This window comes from Artemia franciscana, chromosome 4, assembly GCF_032884065.1.
Source record: "Artemia franciscana chromosome 4, ASM3288406v1, whole genome shotgun sequence".
Taxonomy (NCBI): Eukaryota; Metazoa; Arthropoda; class Branchiopoda; order Anostraca; family Artemiidae; genus Artemia; species Artemia franciscana.
In genome coordinates this window covers 5,014,735-5,041,266 of record NC_088866.1, presented here as the reverse complement: position 1 = coordinate 5,041,266, position 26,532 = coordinate 5,014,735, and the positions used below count along the sequence as shown (strand labels likewise).

The 26,532-nt window shown below is 35.5% G+C and overlaps 1 protein-coding gene across 3 annotated transcripts in view; it reads left to right on the top strand.

Annotated features, from left to right (window-relative positions):
* The window catches only part of LOC136025890 (BAG domain-containing protein Samui-like), a 47,753-nt gene that overhangs the window by 10,720 nt on the left and 10,501 nt on the right, over positions 1-26,532 (top strand). For all 3 annotated transcript variants that reach the window (XM_065701939.1, XM_065701937.1, XM_065701938.1), the window contains exon 2: positions 17,216-17,375. In XM_065701939.1, the coding sequence (XP_065558011.1) occupies positions 17,231-17,375 (145 nt within the window). In that variant the 5' untranslated portion in view covers positions 17,216-17,230. The remainder of the gene's footprint in view (positions 1-17,215; positions 17,376-26,532) is intronic.

Genomic DNA, 26,532 nt, shown 5'->3' with positions numbered 1-26,532 from the left:
GTTGTTGGACACGGACCCTGTTCAGGATGGTAGTGTTATACTACAATCTTTTGAGTAGGTCGCCATCTGAGACTCGATCTACGTATGTTATGCCAGCGATTCGACGCAGCAGCCTTGTCTCAAACACGGCGAGTCGCCAGGAGTCATCCACTCTGACTGTCCGTATTTCACAACCGTACATAGCTATAGGAATGATGATGGAGCAGAATAGTTTAAGTTTTAGCTTTATGGAGATTCGATTTTGCTTCCATATTGGCATCAGAGCTTTGAAGTTGGCGCTACACAGAGCGAGGTGTCTTTTGATGTCTGCTGAGTGATTATTGTCGCTCATGATCTGGCTCCCCAGATATGCGAAGCTGTATCCATTCTATTTTAGCTCCATTATTCTTTATTTTTGGTGGGGATGAGCTATTGAACCTTGATACACGCATGGCTTTCGTTTTATCCTCGTTGATTTTCATTCCGAAGTTTCTTGTAACTACCTCCAGGTTATCTGCTTTGGTTTGAGTTCAGCGACGGATCCAGTGAGCATGTTGATGTCGTCTGTGTATGCCAGCTTGCTGATTATGATCCCTCCTGTCATTGCCCTATTGGTTTCTTCAGCATTTGATATTACACAATTTCAAGAAAAGATTAAACATGTGAGGTGAAAGGATACATCCTTGCAAAACATTAACAGAAGTTTGAAATTCTTTGGTCGCTCCCTCAACCGTTTGTACTTGCCTTCTGAACCGCTCATACATGTTGCGAATGAGTGATACGATATTTGACGAGACGCCGTGATGCAGTAGTATATGCCAAAGGCCCTCCAAATTAATTCGAAAGCTTGTTTGAAGCCAATAAAGAGTTGATAGAGGTCCTGACTGTATTCAAGGCATTCTCCATTGCTTGACGGATGACAAAACTTGGTCTATCGTCGAATGGTTCGCTTGGAAACCCGCCTCATATTCAGGGATGATGTGAATGGTTAATGATTTTATTTTGTCCAGTAGTATCTTGGTCAACATTTGGGAGGTTTGCTTGTCAGGTTGATTGGACGGTAATCGTCACATTTGGCTTTGGACCCTTTCTTATGCAAAGGAATTATGGTAGCAGAACACCATGTTTTCGGGAAATATTCCATGTGCCAGCCAGCTGTTGCAATTCTGTGGTAGAGGTCTGTTATGACTTCTGATTAAATTTTCAGGAGTTCTGCTTGCAGTCCATCTGGTCCAGGCGATTTCTTTGACTTGAATGACTTCAGGCAGCTTCAACCTCACTTCTGAGTGGTGGTGAGATTGGTTCTAATGGGGAGATGGTTACATTCCTGAGAACGGCAGAGTTAGGATTGATTTTGGGGTTTAACTTTTCATGAAAATGTTGTTTCCACCTCTCTCTTATTGCTGTTGCGTCGTTGACAGAAGTCCCGTCCTTATCCACGAGTACATTTTTAGCGTAGTTTTGCGCCTCGATAACTCTCATATTCTTTTGTACACGGCATTGGTTTTTGGAAGCCAAGCTCGCATTGGTCACATTAGTTATGACTTTACATGGTTAGAGCACGTTTGATCTTCTTTTCCGTTAGTCGCTTAAGATGCTTATAAATGCCTCTGGTTTCTGGGTCTTGCCTATTAGCGACATCACGCTTGTCTTTACACAGTTGAATGATCTCATCAGTGATCCATGGCTTTTTGGGGTCATTCGTTCTTCCAAAGACTGTCTCGGCTGCCTGTGTGAAGATTTCGGTGCTCTTGTCGACTAGGGCGTGTAAATCTATTTTTTCTGGATTCATTGAAAAATTCTCTAAGAGGTTTTAGAGAGCCAAGTCGAGATTCATCCGGTAATGGTTGCGGGTTGACTCTTCTTTCAGAAGCTCAATACGGAACCTCGGAACCTTTTATCTGGAGTTTTGTTGCCGACTTCAGACGGAGGCGGAAAGATGCCATTACCGGTTTGTGATCGCTGTCAAAGTCTCCTCTTGCAAGAGCGACTGTGTCTAGTGTGCTAGTTTTCCAGCGTTTCGAGACGAGTATATATTCGATACAGTTTTTGGGGATCCATCAGGTAATCTTCACGTGACTTTTTGTTGCTCTCTGTGTTTAAAACGAGCGTTGGCCACGGCTAGCTCGTTGTCCCGGCCGTATTCCAGAAGGCCGGCCATGTTTCTGGTACCATGTCCAAATTTTCCTATGACGTTTTCATTATTGTCGGGATTCGAGCCCACTACTACATCAAAGTCTCCAATAAGGAAAGTTGTGTCTTTTTTTGGAATGGAGTCTATGAGGCTGTGGAGGTGGATGTAAGATTCCTCTGAGTCTTCATCACTACGAAAGCAATCTGGCACATAAATCTGGATGATGCTCAAAGGGTTTGCAGTCAAACCTTTGAGCCGGATAGTAATGATACGTTAGGAGACAGGGGTTGTTGAGATAAGTGATTTCTTTGCTTTCTTCGAAAATCCTACTCCTTGGCAATGAATCCCATCGTTAAGACCTGACAAAAGTAGTCTTGTGTGCCCAATCCTTTCAACACCAGCTACTGGAAGATGGGTTTCTGACAGACCAAAGATGTCCCGTTTATACCTGTTGATTTCTCGTACAAGTAGGTCCTTCTTTCCTTCCTTAGCCAGGGTCCTTACATTTAGAGTTCCTATTGCCAATGTTGTTTTAAGGGTAAAAAGGGGTAGAGCGGGGTCCGACTCAGGATTTGTTACGTTGGAAATTGTAGTTGCGGCGTAGCTGGTTGTCAGGCCATCACTAATCTTTCCAGTGGAGCCGGTCGTCACATCATCAGCTACCCCGGACGAGGTAGCTGGTTCGTTGGTTGCCCTGGACACGGTGCAATGTAAGATTCTGCAATGTAAGATCTTTGATGCTATCAGACAAGTTTATATAGTATTTGACTAGATTCTGATATTCTTGATTATAATAGACACGATTTTGATAATCCTGATTATAATAGACACGGTTTTGATAGTACTATGTTAAATTTTGTTAATAGTGGAAGTAATTTTGTTAGCACCATATTAGATTTTGGTAATGATACCCGTTTTGATTGTAGCTGAAAATATTTTGTTAATGTCATTTAAGATTTGGGCAATATCATATAAGATTTTTTAATATTTAACATAATATTTAAGGAATTTTTATTATATCAGTCGAGATTTTGATGATGTAGTGCAAGATGTTTGATAATGTCAGGCAGGATTTTGATAATAGCCTACAACATTTAGGTAATACTTGGTAACTTTTTAATATTCTGGATAATAGCAGACACGATTTAATAGTACTACGTTAAATTTGGGTAATAGCTGATTTTTGATTTTCACAATATCATATACGTTATGACAATTCCAGAAGATATTTTGCTAATACTAGGCAAGATACTGACAATATCATGCAAGATTTTGTTAATAACTTGCATGATTTTGATATTACCACGCAAGGTTTTGATAATACAACAGAGGATTTCTTAGTACGATTACTTAGTACTATGTTAAGCTTGGGTAATATTAGACATGAATTTGATGACACCATTTTTTATTCTGACAATATCAGACATGGTTTAATAGTGCCAGAAAATATTTTTCTAATGCCAGGTAAGATTTTGATTATATCATGCAAGATATTGCTAATAACTTGCATGATCTTGGTAATATTTTAAAGCATTTAAGAAACTTGGGGTCTAGTGTTCTGAAATAAAAATACACAGTTAAAAATACATCTGATTTTATTAGAAATATTTGATCAATGATGTTCAACATGACACCTATTCCATTTTGGGTCATATATAAGTTATTTGAAAAATTTACAAGTCCCCAAAAAAGTTGAAAAATTTTTAAGTTAAAAAAAGTAAAAAAAGGTAAAATGTCACTATAAACATTGTTCTTCTAATAAAACAAAATCACGACTAATATGCATATCATCTTCATTTCGTATTTCGGAAATATCATAAGTGAATTTCTTTTGTTATAAGTACATTTTATGTCATTTAAGACATGAAAAAAAAGTTAAAAAAAATTCTAAGTTATATATATAAATAAGTTGTTTGTTTGTGTGTCTGTTGACTGACGTCATGTTTGTGTGTCGACTGATGTCATGTTCGTCGACTGACGTCATTATAAGGATTGAGCATTATTCCGTCATGAAGTTGTGTGTCGACTGACGTCATGTTTGTCGACTGACGAAATTACAGAATGGGACACAAATGACGACTGGGACACAGGGAATATAAATGGCAACCGGGACACTCAAAGAGAAATTACAGACTGGGACAACGAGACACAAATAACGACCGGGACACAGGGAATATACATGACGACCGGGACACAGGGACACAACTACAACGGGGACGCCGGGGGCACAGGGGTGATATATAAATGACGACCGAAGGACACAACTACAATGGCGCGTAACTAATATGGCGCGAAAAAAGCTAAAAAAGAAAAAACTTAAAAAAAGGAAAAAAAATAAAAAAGGTAATAAACTAAAAAGAAAAAAAAGCTAAAAAAACTAAAAAAGCTGCAAAACTAAAAAAAAGAAAAACTAAAAAAGAAATATATATATATATATATATATATATATATATATGTATATATATATATATAAATAAGTTGTATGTATGCATGTTTGTTTGTTTGTGGGTTTGCATATGGCGTCATTATAAGTATATAAGGCTTTGTATATGACGTCATTATAAGATGACACAACAGACCGGGACACCGGGATAAAAATGACGACCGGGACACTCAAAGAGAAATTACAGACCGGGACACCGGGACACAAGTGACGACCGGGACACCGGGACAGGGACACCGGGACACAAGTGACGACCGGGACACCGGGACACAGGGAATATAAATGACGACCGGGAAACTCAAAGAGAAATTACAGACGGGGACACAGGGAATATAAATGACGACCGGGACACAGGGACACAACTACAACCTGGACGCCGGGGGGCACAGGGGGATATATAAATGACGACGGGAACACAGGGAATGTTCGATTAGCAATCACCACCAACAAAGCTCAAGGGCAATCATTAGAATAATGAGGTATAGATCTGAATACGGATTGTTTTTCCCATGGACAATTATATGTTGGATGTTCAAGAGTCGGTAAACCTGACAATCTATTTATATGCACAGTTAATTGGACAGCGAAGGATGTTGTATATTCGCAAGTTTTACGTAGTTAAAAACATATATATATATATATATATATATATATATATATATATATATATATATATATATATATATATATATATATATATATATATATATATATATATATATATATATATATATATATATATATATATTGTGCTGTTGCATTGGTGATTTCTCTTTTCATAATATATTATATATATATATATATATATATATATATATATATATATATATATATATATATATATATTATATGGCGCGTAACGACTTACGCGCGCGGGGGGCTTGGGGGGGGGGGGGCGCGAAGCGCCCTCACCAACTAGGTGTTGGGGTGGCGCTTGTTATAAAATGGATTTAAAATCCCGTAAAACACATTTAAAATCCAGATACAGAATATTAAGTATGTAGATGACTCTGTAGGATGACTGTGCATTATGTTATTATACATTTAAAATCAGCATTAAAATGCGATTCTTTTGATGTAGCTATTGCTAACAAAATTCCGTTTTTTAGAGTTTTGGTTACTATTGAGCCGGGTCGCTCCTTAGTAACGTGGTTACGTATTACGTGGTAACAGTTCGTTACCACGAACTGCTTGACTATATGCGGTCAAGTAAAGTTCAATGCTATATCATAAATTCTATTAGTCCATTTGAAACCAAACAAGAACGTTTACTGAAGGGGTCATTCCTCTGACTACGCTGATTCTACCATTTCATTTGAATTCAAATAAACCAGTTTACTAAAGTGTTCCTTCCTCTGATTCACTGAGGGTTGAATATATGCAAATCAGGTTTTCATGTAATTATGCAAATTATATATCTCTTGTAGTATGGAGATCTGGTTGCTAGGGAAGATTCATGACCGAATCCGGTTGCTAGGTAAACCGGTTATGCAAATTACGTTCCTCCCGTCTGATGTAAATGTGGCTCAAATGACCTGAGGGATTTTTCTCTCTGCTCTGTTAACCCATGATTTTTATCCAGTGACAATGCCAAGAAAGGATATTTTTAATTACAAGAGCAAACACGCAATTTTTCAAAATTGAAAGAGGGGACCAAAAGAATCGCGAAGGGATGGGAACAGGATTGTCACCACGGTTAGGTCCTAAAGTGTCTACAATTGCCCAAATTTACGCTCTATGTGGTGATTTTCGGTGCAATTTTAAAATTTGACTGTAATAGTGCTAAAATAGCACTCTCATGCTACATGTGGCAATCCTGATCACGTGCTACAGTGCTACATATAATGGAATTAGGCTAAAATAGCAATTTAGTGCTACAGGTGGCAACCGTGTATGGTAAATGCCCTGCCCCCCTTAAAGTTTGGATTTTTGTTCAAGGACAAGCAATCCCTATCCAATTGTAAGTTATTGCAAAAGGGTTTCATCATTTCCTGAACATGCATGAATATATCTGGTTATTCTCTACCTTTTTCTGAAAACCCAAACACTACAAGTGAATGATTTTGTTTGTTGATTGCCTGACTCCTTGGGGAAATGGAATAAAAGTTCCATTTTCTACAATATTTTTCAGCCATGATGCATTTACGCAGGTGCTGGAATTATCTGTAGAAAGACGTAGAAGTTTCTAAAGGAAATGATTACTTTAATTCTTTGGACTCGTGCCACAATTTCTTCTCCTTCTTTTTACTTTATCTTCTAGATGTTTAATCAACAGCAATTGGTTTAATTAATTTTTATTGATTTTTCAGGCTTGGCAAAGAACTCTGTACAGAGGGTTATAATATTAGCACTGTGATACTTACATGTGTAATTTTCCTTTAGAATAGAAATTTTATGATTCTAGCTTTGTTTTTGGCTGAGCTTATTTTTGATCGCACCGAAAAGTTGAGCTTATTTATTTTAGTTGAGCTTATTTTTGATTGCACCCGAAAAGTTGAGCTTATTTATTTTAGTTGAGCTTATTTTTGATTGCACCCGAAAAGTTGAGCTTATTTATTTTAGTTGAGCTTATTTTTGATTGCACCCGAAAAGTTGAGCTTATTTATTTTAGTTGAGCTTATTTTTGATTTCACCCGAAACGTTGAGCTTATTTATTTTAGTTGAGCTTATTTTTGATTGCACCCGAAAAGTTGAGCTTATTTATTTTAGTTGAGCTTATTTTTGATTGCACCCGAAAAAATTGTATGAAAGGGGCTATTCCTTCCTCAACGGCCCGCTCTTTACGCTAAAGTTCTTTACTGTTTTAAAAAGTAGAGTTGAGAGAAAGAGTCAAACTTTAGTGCAAAGAGCGGGGCGTTGAGGAGGGAACAGCCCCTTTCATATACGGGGTAATTTCTGTTCGTTTTAAGTTTTAATGTCGCTCCTTACTTTCAGTTAAAAAACTTGTTTTTTATTTAATGCTCACATAAGCTCTACACTGTTCTAGAGTAATTTTTCTATCTGTTCTGGATTACTCTATATATACATATATATATATATATATATATATATATATATATATATATATATATATATATATATATATATATATATATATATATATTTGTTATATATAGTTGTTATAGACAATCTAGTCTATATATACAATACTAGTTGTTTTATATATATACATATATATATATATATATATATATATATATATATATATATATATATATATATATATATATATATATATATATATATATATATATATATATATAACAACTAGCTGTTGGGATGGCGCTTCGCCCCCCCCCCAAGCCCCCAAGTAAGTCGTTACGCGCCATTATAATTGTGTCCCTGTGTCCCACTTGTGAATATAGATAGATATATATGTATGTTTTTAACTATTTAAAACATTCGAATATACAACATTCGTCGCTGTATCATTGTCTGTGCATATAAATAGATTGTCAGGTTTACCGACTCTTGAACATTCAACATATAATTGTCCATGGAAAAAACAATCCGTATTAAGATCTATACCGCATTTTTCTAATGATTGACCTTGAGCTTTGTTGATGGTGATTGCAAATGCTAATCGAATCGGGAATTGCAATCTTTTAAATTGAAAAGGCAGATCGGTTGGAATCATGGGAATGCGAGGAATAAGAACAGCTTCACCCTCAAAAGGCCCTGTCAAGATTGTTGCCTCTATTACGTTTTCCTTTTTTTTACGGCAAGTTGCGTGCCATTGCAATGCTTTGGTGGGTTGATATTTCGTAACAATATTATTGGTACGCCTATTTTTAGTTCTAGCACGTGTGGTGGAAACCCGGGAGATCCAGGGAATTTAAAAATTCAGATGGATAATTAACCGCTTCATTTGGTTCCAAAACTGAGTCGACTGACTTGTAAAGGACTGCCTGGTCTCGAATTTTGGTCAAAACAATATTTTTGATTTTGTGGACGTCTATATTTTTGGCTGCCAGAATCGCTCGTTCACTTAGCCATTTATGATTTTTATAATTGGTTAGAATATTCGGAAATACTTTTTCAACCAATTCATTTTTGGACGTCACTAAATTACAGAATTCAGCAGGTAGTTGTATACGTCCTGAAATTGAGTCTACTGGGAGCTTTCCGTTTCCAATTACCAGCAATTGATCTGAAAATGTTTGACCAGAGTCATCGTTTTGCAATCGGACACGCAGTTTTGTAGTTAATTTTAATGTCTTTACGTGTGCCCATATATTTGGATTTTTCAGGCAAGCATTCATTTGTCTGCAGGGGTTGATCTAGGTATTATAGGTAATGTTTGCCTGAAATCTCCCGCAAGCAATATTAATGTGCTGCCAAAGGGTTTCGAATTTCCTCTCAAATCTCGCAATGATTGCTCCAGAGCCTCGAGCGATTTTTTGTGTGCCATTGTGCACTTGTCCCAAATAATAAGTTTGCATTGCTGCAATAGTTTATCCATCCCAGATGATTTGGAAATATTGCCCGCGGGAGTTTCTGTAGAATGCAAATTTAGAGGAAATTTCAAAGCGGAATGAGCAGTTCTTCCACCAGGCAGCAACGTTGCGGCTATTCTGGACGACGCAATTGCCAACGCTATGTCATTTTTTGATCGAATTGATGCCAGAATCAGTTTTATCACAAACGTTTTACCAGTACCACCTAGTGCATCCAAAAAGAAAATTTCTCCAACGTTGTTATCGACACAATGCATTATCGTATCATAAATGTCTTTTTGTTCCGACATTAACTTGGAAATGTTATTTTGTACATACGAAAATAGATCACTCGTACTGTAACTTTGTTCACGATCCAATTCTACACATGTCGAAACAGCAGCGGTACGATTAGGTGAAGGCATTCCCAAATCCTGAAGAGGTTTGTTTGCCATACATAAGCACAAATATTCAATAATAACTAAAAGTGTAGTTATAAATTTCTGATGTAAAGTCAAAAGTCATATCTGACGTCTCTAACCGTTTTCGATGGAGTATATCTTCGGACATTTTTGATTTAAATTTCTCCCATAACTCTGTAGGAGCTGAAGGAGAGCAAGTTGTTAGTATGATTCCAAACAATGCACGAATTTGACTTGGAGTGGACGTTTCGCATGCGTGTGCATTAAATGTTTCTAAATAGATGCAAGTGTCACTTTAAATCTTATAAAAATTGTAAGCATCATTTTACAGATTTCTTCAGAAACGGTTGAGTAAACAGACCATAACAGAACAAAACAAAATTGTAGTACTCCGGACTCAGACAACAAAAACTGATTTTTTATCAATAAATGTTCTATTTGTTTCTACACTAAAATATAACAACAAAGCCACATTTTCAGTTGCTTTTGAATTTTTCTCCTTTGAGTTTAAAAAGAAAGAAAGAAAAGAAGAACGCTCTCCCTAAAAATACCAGCCGAATATTTTGTGTCTTTGGGCAAATCTGTGCATGCCTATGGCTATTTAGTCGTTCTAACATATTTTTTTTTCGTTCTAACAAGGTCAAATTATTTCGATGTTTCAGAGCAGAATATACAGCTGAATTTCAGAGGGAACGTAGATAGATAAAATAATTGAGACACCTTCAACAGCCTTTACTAACTTGCATTCTAGTTTAGATATGTCATTTTAAAGTAGAAAGGGGGATCTAATCTGGAAGTCTAGTTAGTAAAGCACCGAAAGAAAAAGAAAATGCCACATTAGTCAAAACAAATATTAATTGATTAGTAAGGCTACTCCTATAAAATAACTAAAATTATTTAGATTAGCCTAAAAAAATCAAATAGAGAAATGAGGTATCTCAACGAAATCGGAGGAAGCCTTTGTTAACTTTTCTGTGTTTGTATATAACCTAGTTGAAACTTCTAAGCAGCATGTTCTACTTCTCACAATTCTTTTTATGTTTGCCTATTTTAATTTTCAATCCTCAAGAACTTGAGCTATTTTAGTCACTTTTCAAATACCCTTGCTGTTCCCAGTTCTAAAAAATAAGCGCGAACCAGGTAGGATATATTCGGGGTATTGCTTGAAACGAAACACAACATAAGCGTGGTCGTCAGTGCGCAAAAAGCTCGGATTGTGTATGTGTTCTACAACAGCTGTTTGCTGAACATTTCCTATATATACCGTAGCTTCAAAGCCAGGGTGAATCTTAGTTGAGTGGCAAAGTACACAGATTGTCGCGCTGAAGCGAAAAGTTGCTTCTGGTTTTGCCATTGGGCACAATAACACCATCCCCTTACGCTTTAAGTCGTCAAACTCCATGTCGAGAACCACAGATGCGCTATGACCTGCATATAGCTGTGTACGGTTGTTTGTTTCAATGAACGGAGGATATTCGAGCACGCTGGAATTCTCCATCAATGAAGGGCCTGATGAGAAGCTGGCTTCTTTCTGTCAAAACACCTCGTCGTACAAGCCCTCCCAAGACTGTGCCAACATTCGGTAAACGAACAATTTCATAAATGTGAAATTCAGGTGGCTCCTGCATCATTTTCTCCCGTTCTCTAGCGGTAAGAGGCGACAGTAAATGTAAGTATTGCTTCAGAAAATCTAATCCATAGCCAGATACGCTTGAAATAGCAAACATGGGCGCAATCTGGCCATCTACAACTCTTCCAGTAGTCATGACTGTATCTTCATCTTCAACTTTCAAGGGAACTTTTCTGATACCAAAGGACTTCAGAAGACGTTCTAGGTGCTCCAGTGTCTCATTTAAAGTATGAGGCGACGCCAAATCTGCCTTTGTTATAACAACAAATACAGGAACTTCTAGAGCAAATGCCAAACCTAAATGATCTCTTGTGGTTCCTACAACACCAGTAGTGCCATTAACAACTAGCATGGCGTAATGTGGAGCGTAGATAGTGACTCCACGGATCGTAGTGTGCATATATTTTTCATGTCCAGCCAAGTCGAAAAACTTCACAATTTTGCAGCATTAGAAATTTCTTCAGCATCAATGTAACTTCTATAATTAATTTCATTTCACTCTTGATCAAAACCTAGAATTTCATTGCTGATCGAGGAGGCGTTTCCAGTTCTGATTTCATGGGCGTGTCGGAATGAATTTACACGCGCAGCACCAGATCCGTCATTCAATGGCCCTTGCGTCAGCACACCGATTAATGTTGACTTTCCAGCGTCAACATTTCCCATAACAGCAACTCTTATCTCTATGCAATTTCGGTCATCTGTAATCTTTCGAACGAGCATCTCTATAACACTCAGGTTCTCGGACACTGACTTTCTTCTTAAAAATTGAAGTACTTGCTCCTAGTGTCGACGCCATGGACCTTAGCATGCTCAAGCTTTCGTCCATGTCATCTTCATTTAGTCCAGTTAACGCTCCATTATCACTGACTCCAATGTCGTAAATCGCTTCATCCTGGCCTTCTCTTAGTCGCCATTTCATCTGTGTGACTAGTTTTTTAAATCTTTCTCCAGTAGGATGAATCAATTTGAGTTTGTACTCTCGTCTTCCAGTTTCTACCTCTGGAGGTATGTTTTTTTGAATTATTCTATCATCAGCCACAATGGACTCCGCACAATCAACAAAAAGCTCAGATTCGTCGTCGATGCAATTCTGGTCACCTTCGGCCGCAGGTTCATACAGACTTAAATATGCATCCATAGCATCTGGTTGTCTTATTGATTTTGTCTTCACTCTTTACCCAATTCTTTTTTTGGATTGCTTCATGCGTGTGATAATAAGCAAGTCGTTTGGAATCCAACTTCCAAGATTTCTCTAAGATAGAGCAAAAATTGACATTTTAAGCGCAAGCTGCGCAAAATGAACATAAGTGATATAAAACGTACATTTTACGTTTTTTAAATTGTCAGATGTTGTTAAAAAAAATTTTTGCTTCTTTTTAATTTGAACCGGGACAGTTCAATGTAAGGCGGAGGGGCGTGTTGTACGCTAGGGTTTATTCCGGGTCAAATTGTAACAGATAACAGACTTAGTGATACTTTCTCTTTGAGTAATGTATTGACGTCATATCGTAACAGATAACAAACAGACAAGCAGGCTTGGCTTGTGAATTTTTGATTTTAAAATAACGCGTTAGCATAGTCATAGCATTATATTTAGTTTTAAGTCATTAGGTGTTAAATCAACAATTGCAATGGAATTAAGAAATTCTGGCCTGAATATAGTTCCTCCTTCGTCTTAATCTATATATATAAAAATAAGTTATCTGTCTGTGGATGTGTGGATGGATGTGTGGATGGATGTGTCAGGTGACGTCACCTGAAAAAACTGGATTAGGTGACGTCAAAACTGAAAAAACTAAAAAAAGGCAAAAACTACAAAAAAAACTAAAAACTAATAAAAAAAATAAAAAAGCTAAAAAACTAAAAAAACTATAAAGGTAAAAACCAATAAAAAACTAAAAAAAAAACTGAAAAAACTAAAAAAAGGCAAAAACTACAGAAAAAAACTAAAAACTAATAAAAAAAGTAAAAAAGCTAAAAAACTAAAAAAACTAAAAAAAACTAAAAAAAGGTAAAAAACTAAAAAAAATAAAAAATAAAAAAAAACTAAAAAAAAGGAAAAAACTGAAAAATAAGCTAAAATAAAGGTAAAAACCAATAAAAAACTAAAAAAAAAAAGGAAAAAACTAATAAATGACGACACTCAAAGAGAAAGCGACCAGGACAAAAAACTAAAAAAAAAGGCAAAAACTACAAAAAAACTAAAAACTAATAAAAAAAATAAAAAAGCTAAAAAACTAAAAAAACTAAAAAAAGGTAAAAAACTAAAAAAACTAAAAACTAAAAAAAAACTAAAAAAGGTAAAAACTAAAAGAACTAAAAAAGAAAAAAATAAATGACGACACTCAAAGAGAAAGCGACCAGGACAAAAGGAATGTTCGATTAGCAATCAACAAAGCACCGGGACACAGGGAGTATAAATGACGACCAGGACACAAGTAAAAAAAAAAATTAACAAAACTAAAAAGAAGGTAAAAACTACAAAAAAACTAAAAAGAAAAAAAAACTAAAAACTAATAAAAAAACTAAAAAATCTAAAAATCTAAATAAACTAAAAAAGAAAAAAAAAGGAAAAAAATAAAGGAGAAAAACAAAACTAAAAAACGAATGTATATACAGACCGGTACACCGGGATACAAATGACGACCGGGACACAGGGAATATAAATAACGACCGGGACACAGGGACACAACTACAACGGGGACACCGGGGGAAACAGGGGGATATAAATGACGACCGGGACAAAAAAACTAAAAAGAAATAAAAACTAAAAACTAATAAAAAAAACTAAAAAATCTAAAAATCTAAATAAGCTAAAAAAGAAAAAAAAAGGAAAAAAATAAAGGAGAAAAACAAAACTAAAAAACGAATGTATATACAGACCGGGACACCGGGATACAAATGATGACCGGGACCCGGGACACAGGGAATATAAATGACGACCGGGACACAGGGACACAACTACAACGGGGACACCGGGGGAAACAGGGGGATAACCTGACAATCTATTTATATGCAAAGACAATGGGACAGCAAAGAATGTTGTATATTCGCAAGTTTTACGTAGTTAAAACCATATATATATATATATATCTATATTCACAGGTGGGACATAGGGACACAACTACAATGGCGCGTAACTATTATGGCGCGTAACGACTTACGCGCGCGGGGGGGCTTGGGGGGGGCGCGAAGCGCCCCCACCAACTAGGTGTTGGGGTGGCGCGAAGCGCCACCCCAACAGCTAGTATATCATAAGAATGATCTATTTTATAGGATTTATATTCTCCTGGGACTCGTTTTGATTATCACCGTTGCTTCTCTTCTAATTGCAGATTACCTTTACTATTCGCTTTGATCATTTCTACTGCTTTTCTTCTAATCGCAGATTTATTTGTCCATATTTTTTCATTTGGGTTTTGTTGTAATGCTTGTACTCGCATGTCCTCTAGCCGAGATTTTCTTGTGTATCATTTTCGTTCATCATTACATCAGACATTTTTTCCATGCCCTTTGCTTTAGCTGTTCAGATTCATTAAAGTGCATGTGTAAAATTTCGTATGACGTCATAGATACCGAATGAACTTGCTTCCCAGCTTTTCCCCAATGGTTATATTTTTGCTTTAATTATGTTGTTATATAATCCAGTGACAACCAGGAATATTCCATTGCCTATGCCTTCTCAAATGCCTAAATTATGCATTGGCGTAAGTATCGCTTTATTCTTTAGTTTCAAGTCATAATGTGGCAAATCAGCAATTTCAGTTGAATTAAGAAATTCTGGTGTAAATTCAATTCCTCCTTCCTGTTTATCCTTTATAGATGCTACAATAAGACCTTCTTTATTCAATTACAATTCCTGAAATATCTAGATTACACAATAACATAATTATCATATTATTCATTAGGTTTAAGTCATGGAGTGGCAAATCAGCAATTCCAGTTGAATTAAGATATTCTGCCATGTATTCAATTCCTCTTTCCTGCTTATCCTTCACAGAGATGCTAGAATAACTTAATTCCATTTAGAGTGGTTAAGACATTCAGGCATGCATTCATATTCTCCTTCCTGCGTGTGTTTGCAGACGCTAAAATAACACGTTTCTTCATTCTAGGATGAAAAATCAACAATTTCAGTTGAATTAAGTATTGGAGGTTGAAGGGGAGGGGTTGAGAAGAGGGGGTTTTGGGAGGGGGATTTCGTTGGAGGAATTTGTCATGGGGGAAGAAAATTTCCATGAAGGGGGTGCAGGATTTTCAAGCATTATTTAAAAAAAACAATGAAAAATAAATATGAAAAAGTTTTTCAACTGAAAGTAAGGAGCAACATTAAAACTTAAAATGAACAGAAATTGTTACGCATATGAAGGGTTTTCCTCCTCCTTATACCTCGCTCTTTACGCTAATTTTTTAGTAATTTCAACTATTTATTCTACAGCCTTTATGATTCAGGGGCCATTCTTAAGGACTGGGGAAAAAATTTAAGCTTTAGTGTAAAGATCGAGGTATTGACGAGGGGGCGAAGTCCCTCATATACGTAATAAAAACATATGAATATAGAAGTTCGTTACGTAAGCTAATTCGTAAGTTACATATATCTTTTACTAATGAAAACGTTCGTAGAAAATTAAAAGTTCTAGTTGCCTTTTTGAGTAACCAAAAAATTGGAGGGCAACTAGGCCTCCTCCTCCGCTCCTTTTTTCTCAAAATCGTTCTATCAAAACTCTTAGAAAGCCATTTAACCAAAAAAATAAATATGCAAATTTCGTTTTAATTATTCATCTGCGGAGAGCCAAAATCAAAACATGCATTAGTTCAAAAACATTCATAAATTAAATAAAAAACAATTTTTTGTTACTGAAAGTAAGGAGCGACATTAAAACTTAAAACGAACAGAAATTGCTCCGTGTATGAAAGGGGCTGTTCCTTTCTCAACGCCCCGCTCTTTACACTAAAGTTGTTTACTGTTTTAAAAAGTAGAGTTGAGAGAAAGAGTCAAACCTTAGCGCAAAGAGCGGGGCGTTGAGGAGGCAACAGCCCCTTTCATGTTCTGAGTAATTTTTGTTCGGTTTAAGTTTTATTGTCGCTCCTTATTTTTAGTTAAAAAAATAAGTTTTTTTTATTTAATGGTCACATAAGGTCTAGACTGTTCTAGAGTAATTTTTATCTGTTCTGAGTTACTCTATGGAATGCTTAAAGCTAACCGGTGGATAGGCCTGTGTGCCTCTGGAGGCAATAGAGGAACTAAGGTTAAAGATGAATAGAACATTAATTGAATATTAACAATAACAATATTAATTGTATTAAGTTAAATTGATATCTGAATTAAATGAATTGAAACTGAAAAGTGTTTACCGAACGGAAGTAAAATTGTGGTCTGACTGTTGACAAAGAAGGAAAAATAACATACCGAAACCTAGTACCAGGAGGAAAGTAAAACAGTTCAAAATAGGGATGATACCTTTTTATTGACAGTGAAATATAAAATTATTTAACTGGATGCTGATGATGAACACTGTATATGTGTTCGAAATATCCAGTTAAATAATTTTATATTTCACTGTCAATAAAAAGGTATCATCCCTATTTTGAACTGTTTTACTTTCGTCATGGAAAGGCAGTGTGGTCTTCGAAGTTATCTAGTACCAGGAGCATATATTTAAACTTGACTAAATAAACCATATATGCTAATTCATACACGAATGTAAAGGAAAATTTGAGGAACAGCATGCTTCAAAAGCGAAGTTTCTGTTATCAAAAATGATGTCAAAACGCACAATCAATTAGTCAAATTATCAAGTCAAAATGTATAATTTTAGCTTTTGGTCCCAAATTATTCCCTTTCACAGGGAAAGGTATTTGAATCTATTCCGGGAGGTGGCCCGCCTCTTTTGTGCATATATACGTATAATTTGGCTCTATTTATACTTGACCAAATTTAAAGACTACGTATGGATTTGGCATTTTAAGTACGATTTTAAGTACTTAATATTTTTCTTTTTTTCACCTAGCATTCTCGCATACAAATGGAATTCCATCAGACGTGTAATTACGCTCTATTTATGCTTGACCACACTACATTTTATGTTTTTGGCATTTGAACTGCTTCTATGCCTAGTATTTCTTTAAATACGATTTTAATTCTTAATTTATTATTTTCTTCATTAGGATTCTCGCATACCAATGGAATTCCGTCAACGTTTCAATCGAGTTCCTCAACCCTTTCAAAGAGTTTTCACAACTGAAGAAGATGAGGATGGATTATCGAAAGAACGAAGAAGAAATTTGTCAGGCAGAAGGAGTGATGATGGAAGCACTGCGAGTACTAGTGAGTAGTGAGCTTAGTACGGGTACTAAACCCCTTTTAAACGGTTTGAACTAAATCCTATAATCAACAAAAGAGTTATATCCTAACGTAGGATTCCCCATTCAGCACTTTCTAAATATAGTAGCTACTACCAGGACCCCTTCTTCCTACCCATAGTTTTTTTTTGCCTCCCCTCATTGATTTTGAAAAATATATCTTTTTATACTTTCATTGAAAAATACTTGTTATTAAATTTTCTATTTAAAAATAGCTTCTTAAAAGTTTTGATTGTATCTTTTTCCGATACCTTGTATTCAGCTTCACATATAAAAGATTTAATCAATATTTTGGTTCAGTGGTGTAATATTTGCTTGCCTTATGTCACCTCGCCTTCAAGTTTTTTGGAATTGCCACTGTATATCTAGAGAAGTTGTTTTAAGTGTCCTCATTATTAAATAACTACTACCACTTCTATAAATTAATCTCCCTTTTAATTTCATCCCCTATAAACTGCATAGGGGGCAAGTTCTCAACCTAATTGTTAGATTAAAATAATTTCATTTCTTTCTCACTGGTACACAGTTTAGACGTACCCGTTGGTGTCGATTGGGGAAAGAGGAGGATGTGTGCATCCCAACATTTTTTGCAGCCTCCCCTTTGGTTTTGGATTTTTTTTTGTCTTTTTATTGAGAATTGCCTGTTTTTAGTATTTCATTGAAAAAATAGCGAAAAAATGACAAAGGCATTGTTAGAGTAGCGAATTTGAACAGAGCATTGAATTGAGCATATAAGAATCCCACGCAGTGGTGTTTATCATGGTAGCCTCAAAAAACATCACCGCGATAAGATTGCGAAATGTTGGCTCTTCCGACCTCGTCGGAATATGAGCTCTTGGCTCTTGCTTTTCTTTTTTTCAGCAGGTCTAGCGGGCTACCAGAACATCATAGAGAGATGCTTAATGTCTCATTCAAAAGCTATTTCCATATCTACGTGCTTTTTAATAATTTCCGCCAAATGGAAGTGCCGTATGACCACTAAAATGCTCTGTTCAATCCTCCACTTCACACCTCCTAGTTCATATTTTAACGCTTTCTCCACTTTCTTTACATTCCTTTTGTTTTTATATGATCTATCACTCAGATAATTCTTGTACGAACTCCTCGCGCATCAAAGGGTAGCCTGCTATTACTATTTTTAAGTGTTGTTTTTCCACCTCAAGAGCAACACTCCTGTAGTGTTATATAGATCTTACTTATATTAATTAAAAAAAAAACAAGTTTTTAAAATGAAAGTAAGTAGCAACATTAAAACTTAAAACGAACAGGAATTACTCCGTATATGAAAGGGGCTTTTCCTCCTCAACGCCGCGCCCCTTACGCTAAAGTTTGACTCTTTCTCTTAACTCTACCTTTTAAAACAGCAAAAACTTATGTACTACATACATACTATGTACTCAAACATACGAAGACTTAATGACTTTTAGGAGGTGTTTCTCCCTATTTTCTAAAATGAGGCAAATTTTCTCAGGCTAGTAACTTTTGATGGGTTAGACTAGTTTTGATGAAACTTATATATTTAAAATCAGTATTAAAATGCAATTCCTTTGATGTAACTATTGATATCAAAATACAATTTTTTAGAGTTTCGGTTACTATTGAGCCGGGTCGCTCCTTACTACAATTTGTTACCACGTACTGTTTAATAATAGTGTTATCAATTATAAAATAGCACAAGTAAACACGTATGGCACCAAACATCTTTAGAAGGCTCAAGGGAATCAAGGAGTTGTTACTGTTGGAAGTTTTGCAGACGAAAAGGGTTGTCATATCTAACTTTAATTAGTTTGACCTGGCAACACTGACGAAAATGTGGCACTGTCCCAAAAAATTTATAATTCTGAAACAACCAAGAGAAGACTCAGTTGGGACGTCTGAGTTTTCAGGTATGAATAGACCTAAGTTGGGTCCAAGGGGCTAAATATGCTTTGATTGTGATGTCCTTGGTATAACTTAAATGCCATGAAAACGCCAATATTTCATCGAAAAGGCCGATTTTATAGTTTACACAGAAAAGCTTAAACTAGATTTTGTTTTAGGTAGATATTATTCTGGTAGAACGTTATAACCTTAAATTATTCACCACATCTTTCCAAATTAGTTTACATTACCATTTATTCATTTGATTCTATTGAATTTCGGAGAGTAATTTTTTTGTTTGTAATTTAGCCCTTGGAAGGCCTTGATAAAGGTGTTTCTAGATCACAGCGGTCTTAATTAATTTGCCATTTCGTTGCAGAATGTTACATGAGTTTTATTTATTGAAACGATGTTCTAATTAGAGTAGGTGTTGGGGTAGTTGGGGTAGCCAATGGGTGTCAAGGACGAAGAGTCTTAGATTAACAGCGCTGCTGAAACTAGGTTTTTAATTTTTGGTTTCAAACTATAAGCTTGGAAATAGTTTGGTACATTAAGACCTGAAAAGCTGTTTTTTCTTTGCAAAAAATAAAAAATCCAATGATACTGGCTCCTATACAGCGAAAGTGGATATTCTGGCCCACCCCTAGCCTCCACAAAATGCCAACATTCTTAAGAGCTATCTAGCAATTTGCGTGCTGCCCTGGTTGGACTCTAAAAGTGCATCCCCTCCTGAGTCTAATGAATAATCACCCCCTTCTATGCCTTACAACAGACTATTTTAGAAGACAAAGGGGATAATTATAGCATTATTCAACTGCATAGATTTATCTTTTGAAGATTTATTCTGGTTTTTTGTTCTCTTTTTCGTTTCTCTCCGTGCCGGCCCCTGGAGCTAGGTTCTTTCGTGTAACAAACTACGACGCAGGTACATTTTAATTAAACATTTGGTACTTGTTCATTATTCAATTGATTCAATTCAGAACACATTCAAGAATTTTGCTGAGAAAATCAGGTTTCATAGCCACAAAGACAAAACTCAATTTAGTTTGCTACGCATAGTGATAGAAGATAGTGTCTGAACATAGATTTTGAAAAGAAGATTTTGGATTTAGCAAAGACTGAAAAGAGGCAATTATATTTTTCCAGGATAAGGGGTTGCTGCCCACAGCAAAATAGTGCGTGAATGGACAGATCATGACCTTATAATCTTACGAAAAGGAACATTTTTGGAAGTGTTTGGGCTATATATTTGCACATTAGGGGGATGGGGTGGGGTGCATTATATCAAATACCTAACTTGACCCAACCTAACCACCTCTATATGTAAAATATTTAATTAAAATGTACCTGCATCGTAGTTCGTTTCATGAAAGAACCTAACTTCACTTATTGAGTGTGTTCTGAATAATACAGAAATACCCTTTCTTTTTATTTGGGAGAGTATTTCCAGATCACTTTGGCCTAAATTTAGTGCTATGTTGTTGCATTATTTCCTGGTCTTATTCTTCTTTGCCTTAAAACAGAATGTTTTAGAAGACGATAGGGATAATTATAGCATTATCTAACTGCATAGATTTATTTTTGGAAGATTGATCCTTGTTTTTTGTTCTCTTTTTCTCTTCTCTCCGTGCTGGCCATTGGAAAGCACCGCCCGGGGGTGTCTGCACCCCTTCGCTGCGTCACTGCCCTTACTTTTTTTTTTATCTGGGAAAGTATTTCCAGATCACTTTGGGCTAAATTTAGTTTCTATGCTGTTGCAAAATGATTTACTGGTTTTATTCTGGGAAACACATTCAAAACTTGTTGCTGGCAAAGCCATTTGTTTATCTTACACGATTTGCTCAAACTTCTCCCAAAACACGTTCATCTAATTAACTCAGCCAATTATTTGTTAATTGCAGTAAATGAATATAAAATTAGTGAAGTAAACGATTTTTGCTTCATAAATAATACTGGGAAGCAAACGCTGGGACATTGGGACAGGGTCCTTAAATCTTGGACTTTATAAAGATCCAGCACACGAACATGGAAAACATTGTATTTTATTGCATTTCAGCTATTTTATTTAGTTCACTTAAAGCAACAAAAAATTAACCCCCTACCAAGGGCAGGGCTCAATTGGCTATATAGATAGCAGAACATATGCCAATATATCTTGTCAGAATCATAATAATAACGAAAGAAGATCGTGTAAAAAAAGAGAAAAAAACAAAAACAACATTAACTCATAGAAATGCTACCACAAAATGGGCATAATTAAATAAACATAAAGAAACTCAACTATATTTTAAGGTACTTATCGGGTATATATTAGACACTCGGGAAGTGAAGTTCGACTAATGCTAATGAAATGAAATAAAATATGATGAATGTATAATAGTTTAGAAATAAATTTGGGCTATATATTTGCAAATTAGGGGGGGTGGGTGTGGGAGTAAAGCATAGCATATATCAAATAAGTAAACTAACCATTACTATATTTGATGTATGCTATGCTTTACCCCCCTCCCCCTAATGTGCAAATATATAGCCCAAATTTGTTTGCATAAACCAAACCAAAATACAAACTAAATACTTAAATAAAACATAGCTACAATTTATTTTGCAGCCAAACCAAAGTTAATTGTGTGATATAAAGAAGTTGCTTGACCAGTTTCTTGTGTCATGCTGGCGTCATTCGCGATCGAAATTGTACAATGTCTATTATATAACCGATAAGTACCCAATTTTAATAATGTATTCGAATATTTCCTTCTTTATCTTCAGCTGAAATTACCGGGAATAAACAATTCGAGTTTTACCATTTAACTTTTAAGTTTAAAATTTGGGGTATTTGGTGTCAAATTGAAAATATATTCCTCCATAGGCCTACATCCTAGAACGCCTAAAAGACGAAGAAGGGGGCAGAATCAACAGGGATTCTTGTAATAGTCATTGGAAGGACTTGAAAATATCATATCGATATGTTAACTTCTATTATGTGTTTTAAACCTCACATATTCAAGAATTCTGGAGGTGTTCACACTGCTTCATTTGATGTACCTTTAACGGTTGTATCAAACAGTTCGTGGTAACGAACTGTAGTAAGGAGCGACCCGGTCAATAGTAACCAAAACTCTAAAAAAATGGAATTTTGATATCAATAGCTACATCAAAAGAATTGCATTTTAATGCTGGTTTTAAATATATAAGTTTCATCAAGTTTAGTCCTACCCATCGAAAGTTTAGAGCCTGAGAAAATTTGCCTCATTTTAGAAAATAAGGGGAAACAACCCTAAAAGTCATAGAATCTTAACGAAAATCACACTATCAGATTCAGCGTATCAGAGAACCCTGTTGTAGAAGTTTCAAGCTGTTATCTACAAAAATGTAGAATTTTTGAAATGTAGAAACACGAAATGTGGAAATGTTGAAATGTAGAAATATAGAAACACGGATGCGTGTTTATTTGTTTTTTTGTTTTTCCCCAGAGGTGATCGTATCGACCCTTTTGTCCTAGAATGTTGCAAGAGGGCTCATTCTAACGGAAATGAAAAGTTCTAGTGCCCTTTTTAAGTGACCCAAAAAATTGGAGGGCACCTAGGCCCCCTCCCACGCTAATTACTTTTCCAAAGTCAACGGATAAAAATTCTGAGATAGCCATTTTATTCAGCGTAGTCGAAAAACCTTATAACTATGTCTTTGGGGACGACTTACTCCCCCACAGTCCCCGTGGGAGGGGCTACAAGTTACAAACTTTGACCAGTGCTTACATATAGTAATGGTTATTGGGAAGTGTACAGACGTTTTCAGGGGGATTTTTCGGTTGGGGGAGGGGTTGAGAAGAGGGGGACATATTGGGGGAACTTTCCATAGAGGAATTTGTCATGGGAGAAGAAAATTTCCATGAAGGGAGCGCAGGATTTTCTAGCATTATTTAAAAAAAACAATGGAAAAATAAATATGAAAAAGTTTCTTTAACTGGAAGTAAGGAGCAGTATTAAAACTTAAAACGAACAGAAATTATTACGCATATTAGCGGCTCACCTCCTCCTAATACGCTAAAGTATTTTTAGTAATTTCAACTATTTATTCTACGGCTTTTGTGATTCAAAGGTACTGACGTGGGGGTGAACCCCTCATATCTATCTTCTTCTATATATATAAAAATAAGTTGTCTGTCTGTGGATGTGTGGATGGATGTGTGGATGGATGTGTCAGGTGACGTCACCTGAAAAAACTGGATTAGGTGACGTCAAAACTGAAAAAACTAAAAAAAGGCAAAAACTACAAAAAAAACTAAAAACTAATAAAAAAATAAAAAAGCTAAAAAACTAAAAAAACTATAAAGGTAAAAACCAATAAAAAACTAAAAAAAAAACTGAAAAAACTAAAAAAAGGCAAAAACTACAAAAAAAAACTAAAAACTAATAAAAAAAAGTAAAAAAGCTAAAAAACTAAAAAAACTAAAAAAACTAAAAAAAGGTAAAAAACTAAAAAAAATAAAAAATAAAAAAAAACTAAAAAAAAGGAAAAAACTGAAAAATAAGCTAAAATTAAGGTAAAAACCAATAAAAAACTAAAAAAAAAAGGAAAAAACTAATAAATGACGACACTCAAAGAGAAAGCGACCAGGACAAAAAACTAAAAAAAAAGGCAAAAACTACAAAAAAACTAAAAACTAATAAAAAAAATAAAAAAGCTAAAAAACTAAAAAAACTAAAAAAAGGTAAAAAACTAAAAAAACTAAAAACTAAAAAAAAACTAAAAAAGGTAAAAACTAAAAGAACTAAAAAAGAAAAAAATAAATGACGACACTCAAAGAGAAAGCGACCAGGACAAAAGGAATGTTCGATTAGCAATCAACAAAGCACCGGGACACAGGGAGTATAAATGACGACCAGGACACAAGTAAAAAAAAAAATTAACAAAACTAAAAAGAAGGTAAAAACTACAAAAAAACTAAAAAGAAAAAAAAACTAAAAACTAATAAAAAAACTAAAAAATCTAAAAATCTAAATAAACTAAAAAAGAAAAAAAAAGGAAAAAAATAAAGGAGAAAAACAAAACTAAAAAACGAATGTATATACAGACCGGTACACCGGGATACAAATGACGACCGGGACACAGGGAATATAAATAACGACCGGGACACAGGGACACAACTACAACGGGGACACCGGGGGAAACAGGGGGATATAAATGACGACCGGGACAAAAAAACTAAAAAGAAATAAAAACTAAAAACTAATAAAAAAAACTAAAAAATCTAAAAATCTAAATAAGCTAAAAAAGAAAAAAAAAGGAAAAAAATAAAGGAGAAAAACAAAACTAAAAAACGAATGTATATACAGACCGGGACACCGGGATACAAATGATGACCGGGACCCGGGACACAGGGAATATAAATGACGACCGGGACACAGGGACACAACTACAACGGGGACACCGGGGGAAACAGGGGGATAACCTGACAATCTATTTACATGCAAAGACAATGGGACAGCAAAGAATGTTGTATATTCGCAAGTTTTACGTAGTTAAAACCATATATATATATATATATCTATATTCACAGGTGGGACATAGGGACACAACTACAATGGCGCGTAACTATTATGGCGCGTAACGACTTACGCGCGCGGGGGGGCTTGGGGGGGGGCGCGAAGCGCCCCCACCAACTAGGTGTTGGGGTGGCGCGAAGCGCCACCCCAACAGCTAGTATGTAATAAAAACATGAGAATACAAAAGTTCGTTACGTAAGCTAATTTATAAGTTACGTATATCTTGCTAATAAAAACAGTCGTAAAAAAATTAGAAGTTCTAGTTGCCTTTTTAAGTAACCAAATAATCGGAGGGCAACTAGGCTTCCTCCCCCGCTCCTTTTTTCTCAAAATCATTCCATCAAAACTATGAGAAAGCCATTTAGCCCCAACAAAATAAATATGCAAATTTCGTTTTAATTATTCCTCTGCGTAGAGCCAAAATCAAAACATGCATTGATTCAAAAACGTTCAAAAATTAAATAAAAAAACAAGTCTCTTTAACTGAAAGTAAGGAGCGACATTAAAACTTAAAACAAACAGAAATTACTTCGTATATGAAAGGGGCTGCTTCCTCATCAACGCCCCGCTCTTTACGCTAAAGTTTTTTACTGTTTTAAAAAGAAGAGTTGAGAGAAAGAGTCAAACTTTAGTGTAAAGAGCGGGGCGTTGATGAGGAAGCAGCCTCTTTCATATACGAAGTAGTTTCTGTTCGTTTTAAGTTTTAATGTCGCTCCCTACTTTCAGTTAAAAGAAAAACTTGTTTTTTTTATTTAATATGCATCCAAAAGCCATTAAGTGGATTGGAAAAAACTTTTAAATAACGATATGATTGGCCTCAATGTGATATGATTTTTTTTAGTAACACGTTTAGAGTGCCCGAAAACCATAAATTCGGTTTTTGTGAACTTTGGTACTAATTATTAGAAATAGAACGTCGATTAACTGAAATAATAGTTATAACGAAATTTTCAATCCAAGTGCATGATTCCCCCCCCCCCTTTAACAGATGCAGCATCTAGAATTACATCTGCAAATAGGATTACAAGATTTTTATTTCCCTCCAAGTTTTGTGGAAGAACATTAACATACATCAAAATAAGATTTATTCTCTTGGATTTTTTTGGGGGGAGGGGATTTTTTCAGTGTTGTGTAAATATTTTTAATGGTATTTGCCATTTTTTCGTACATACTGTGTTGTCACGCGTATTAATTCTCCACTTCGTGTTTAGTGTGTTTAACAAAATTAATTTCCTCGTTGAAAATGCTGTTTTATGTAGATTTTAGAATAGTTTTGGTTAAATTTGCCGTAGGGGATTGACTTAGCTTATTTTGGATTTAGTTCTGATCATTTTGGCCTAAATAATAGTGCATAGAAAACATGGAACATCGGCTGTTATTCTGTTTTTTGAAGGTCGCTTTTTTTGTTTGCTTTTATGGCACTTGGTATTTACCAATTTCTGTCGGTCTGTCTGTCTGTCAGTCCTGCTTTTGCTAGTTTGGGCACTTCCAGATAAGCTAGGACGATTAAAGTTGGCAGGCGTGTCAGGGACCAGACGAGATTAAATTAAAAATAGTCTCTTCCCGGATTCGACCGTCTGGGGGGGAGTGGGGGACGGTTGATTCGGAAAAATTAATTCGGGTGATGCATATCTTGATGAAAATTGATATTTAAAAGGGTCTCGTGCTTCAGAGCGCTTATTATAAATCCTGATCAGATCTGGTGACATTGGGGGGAGT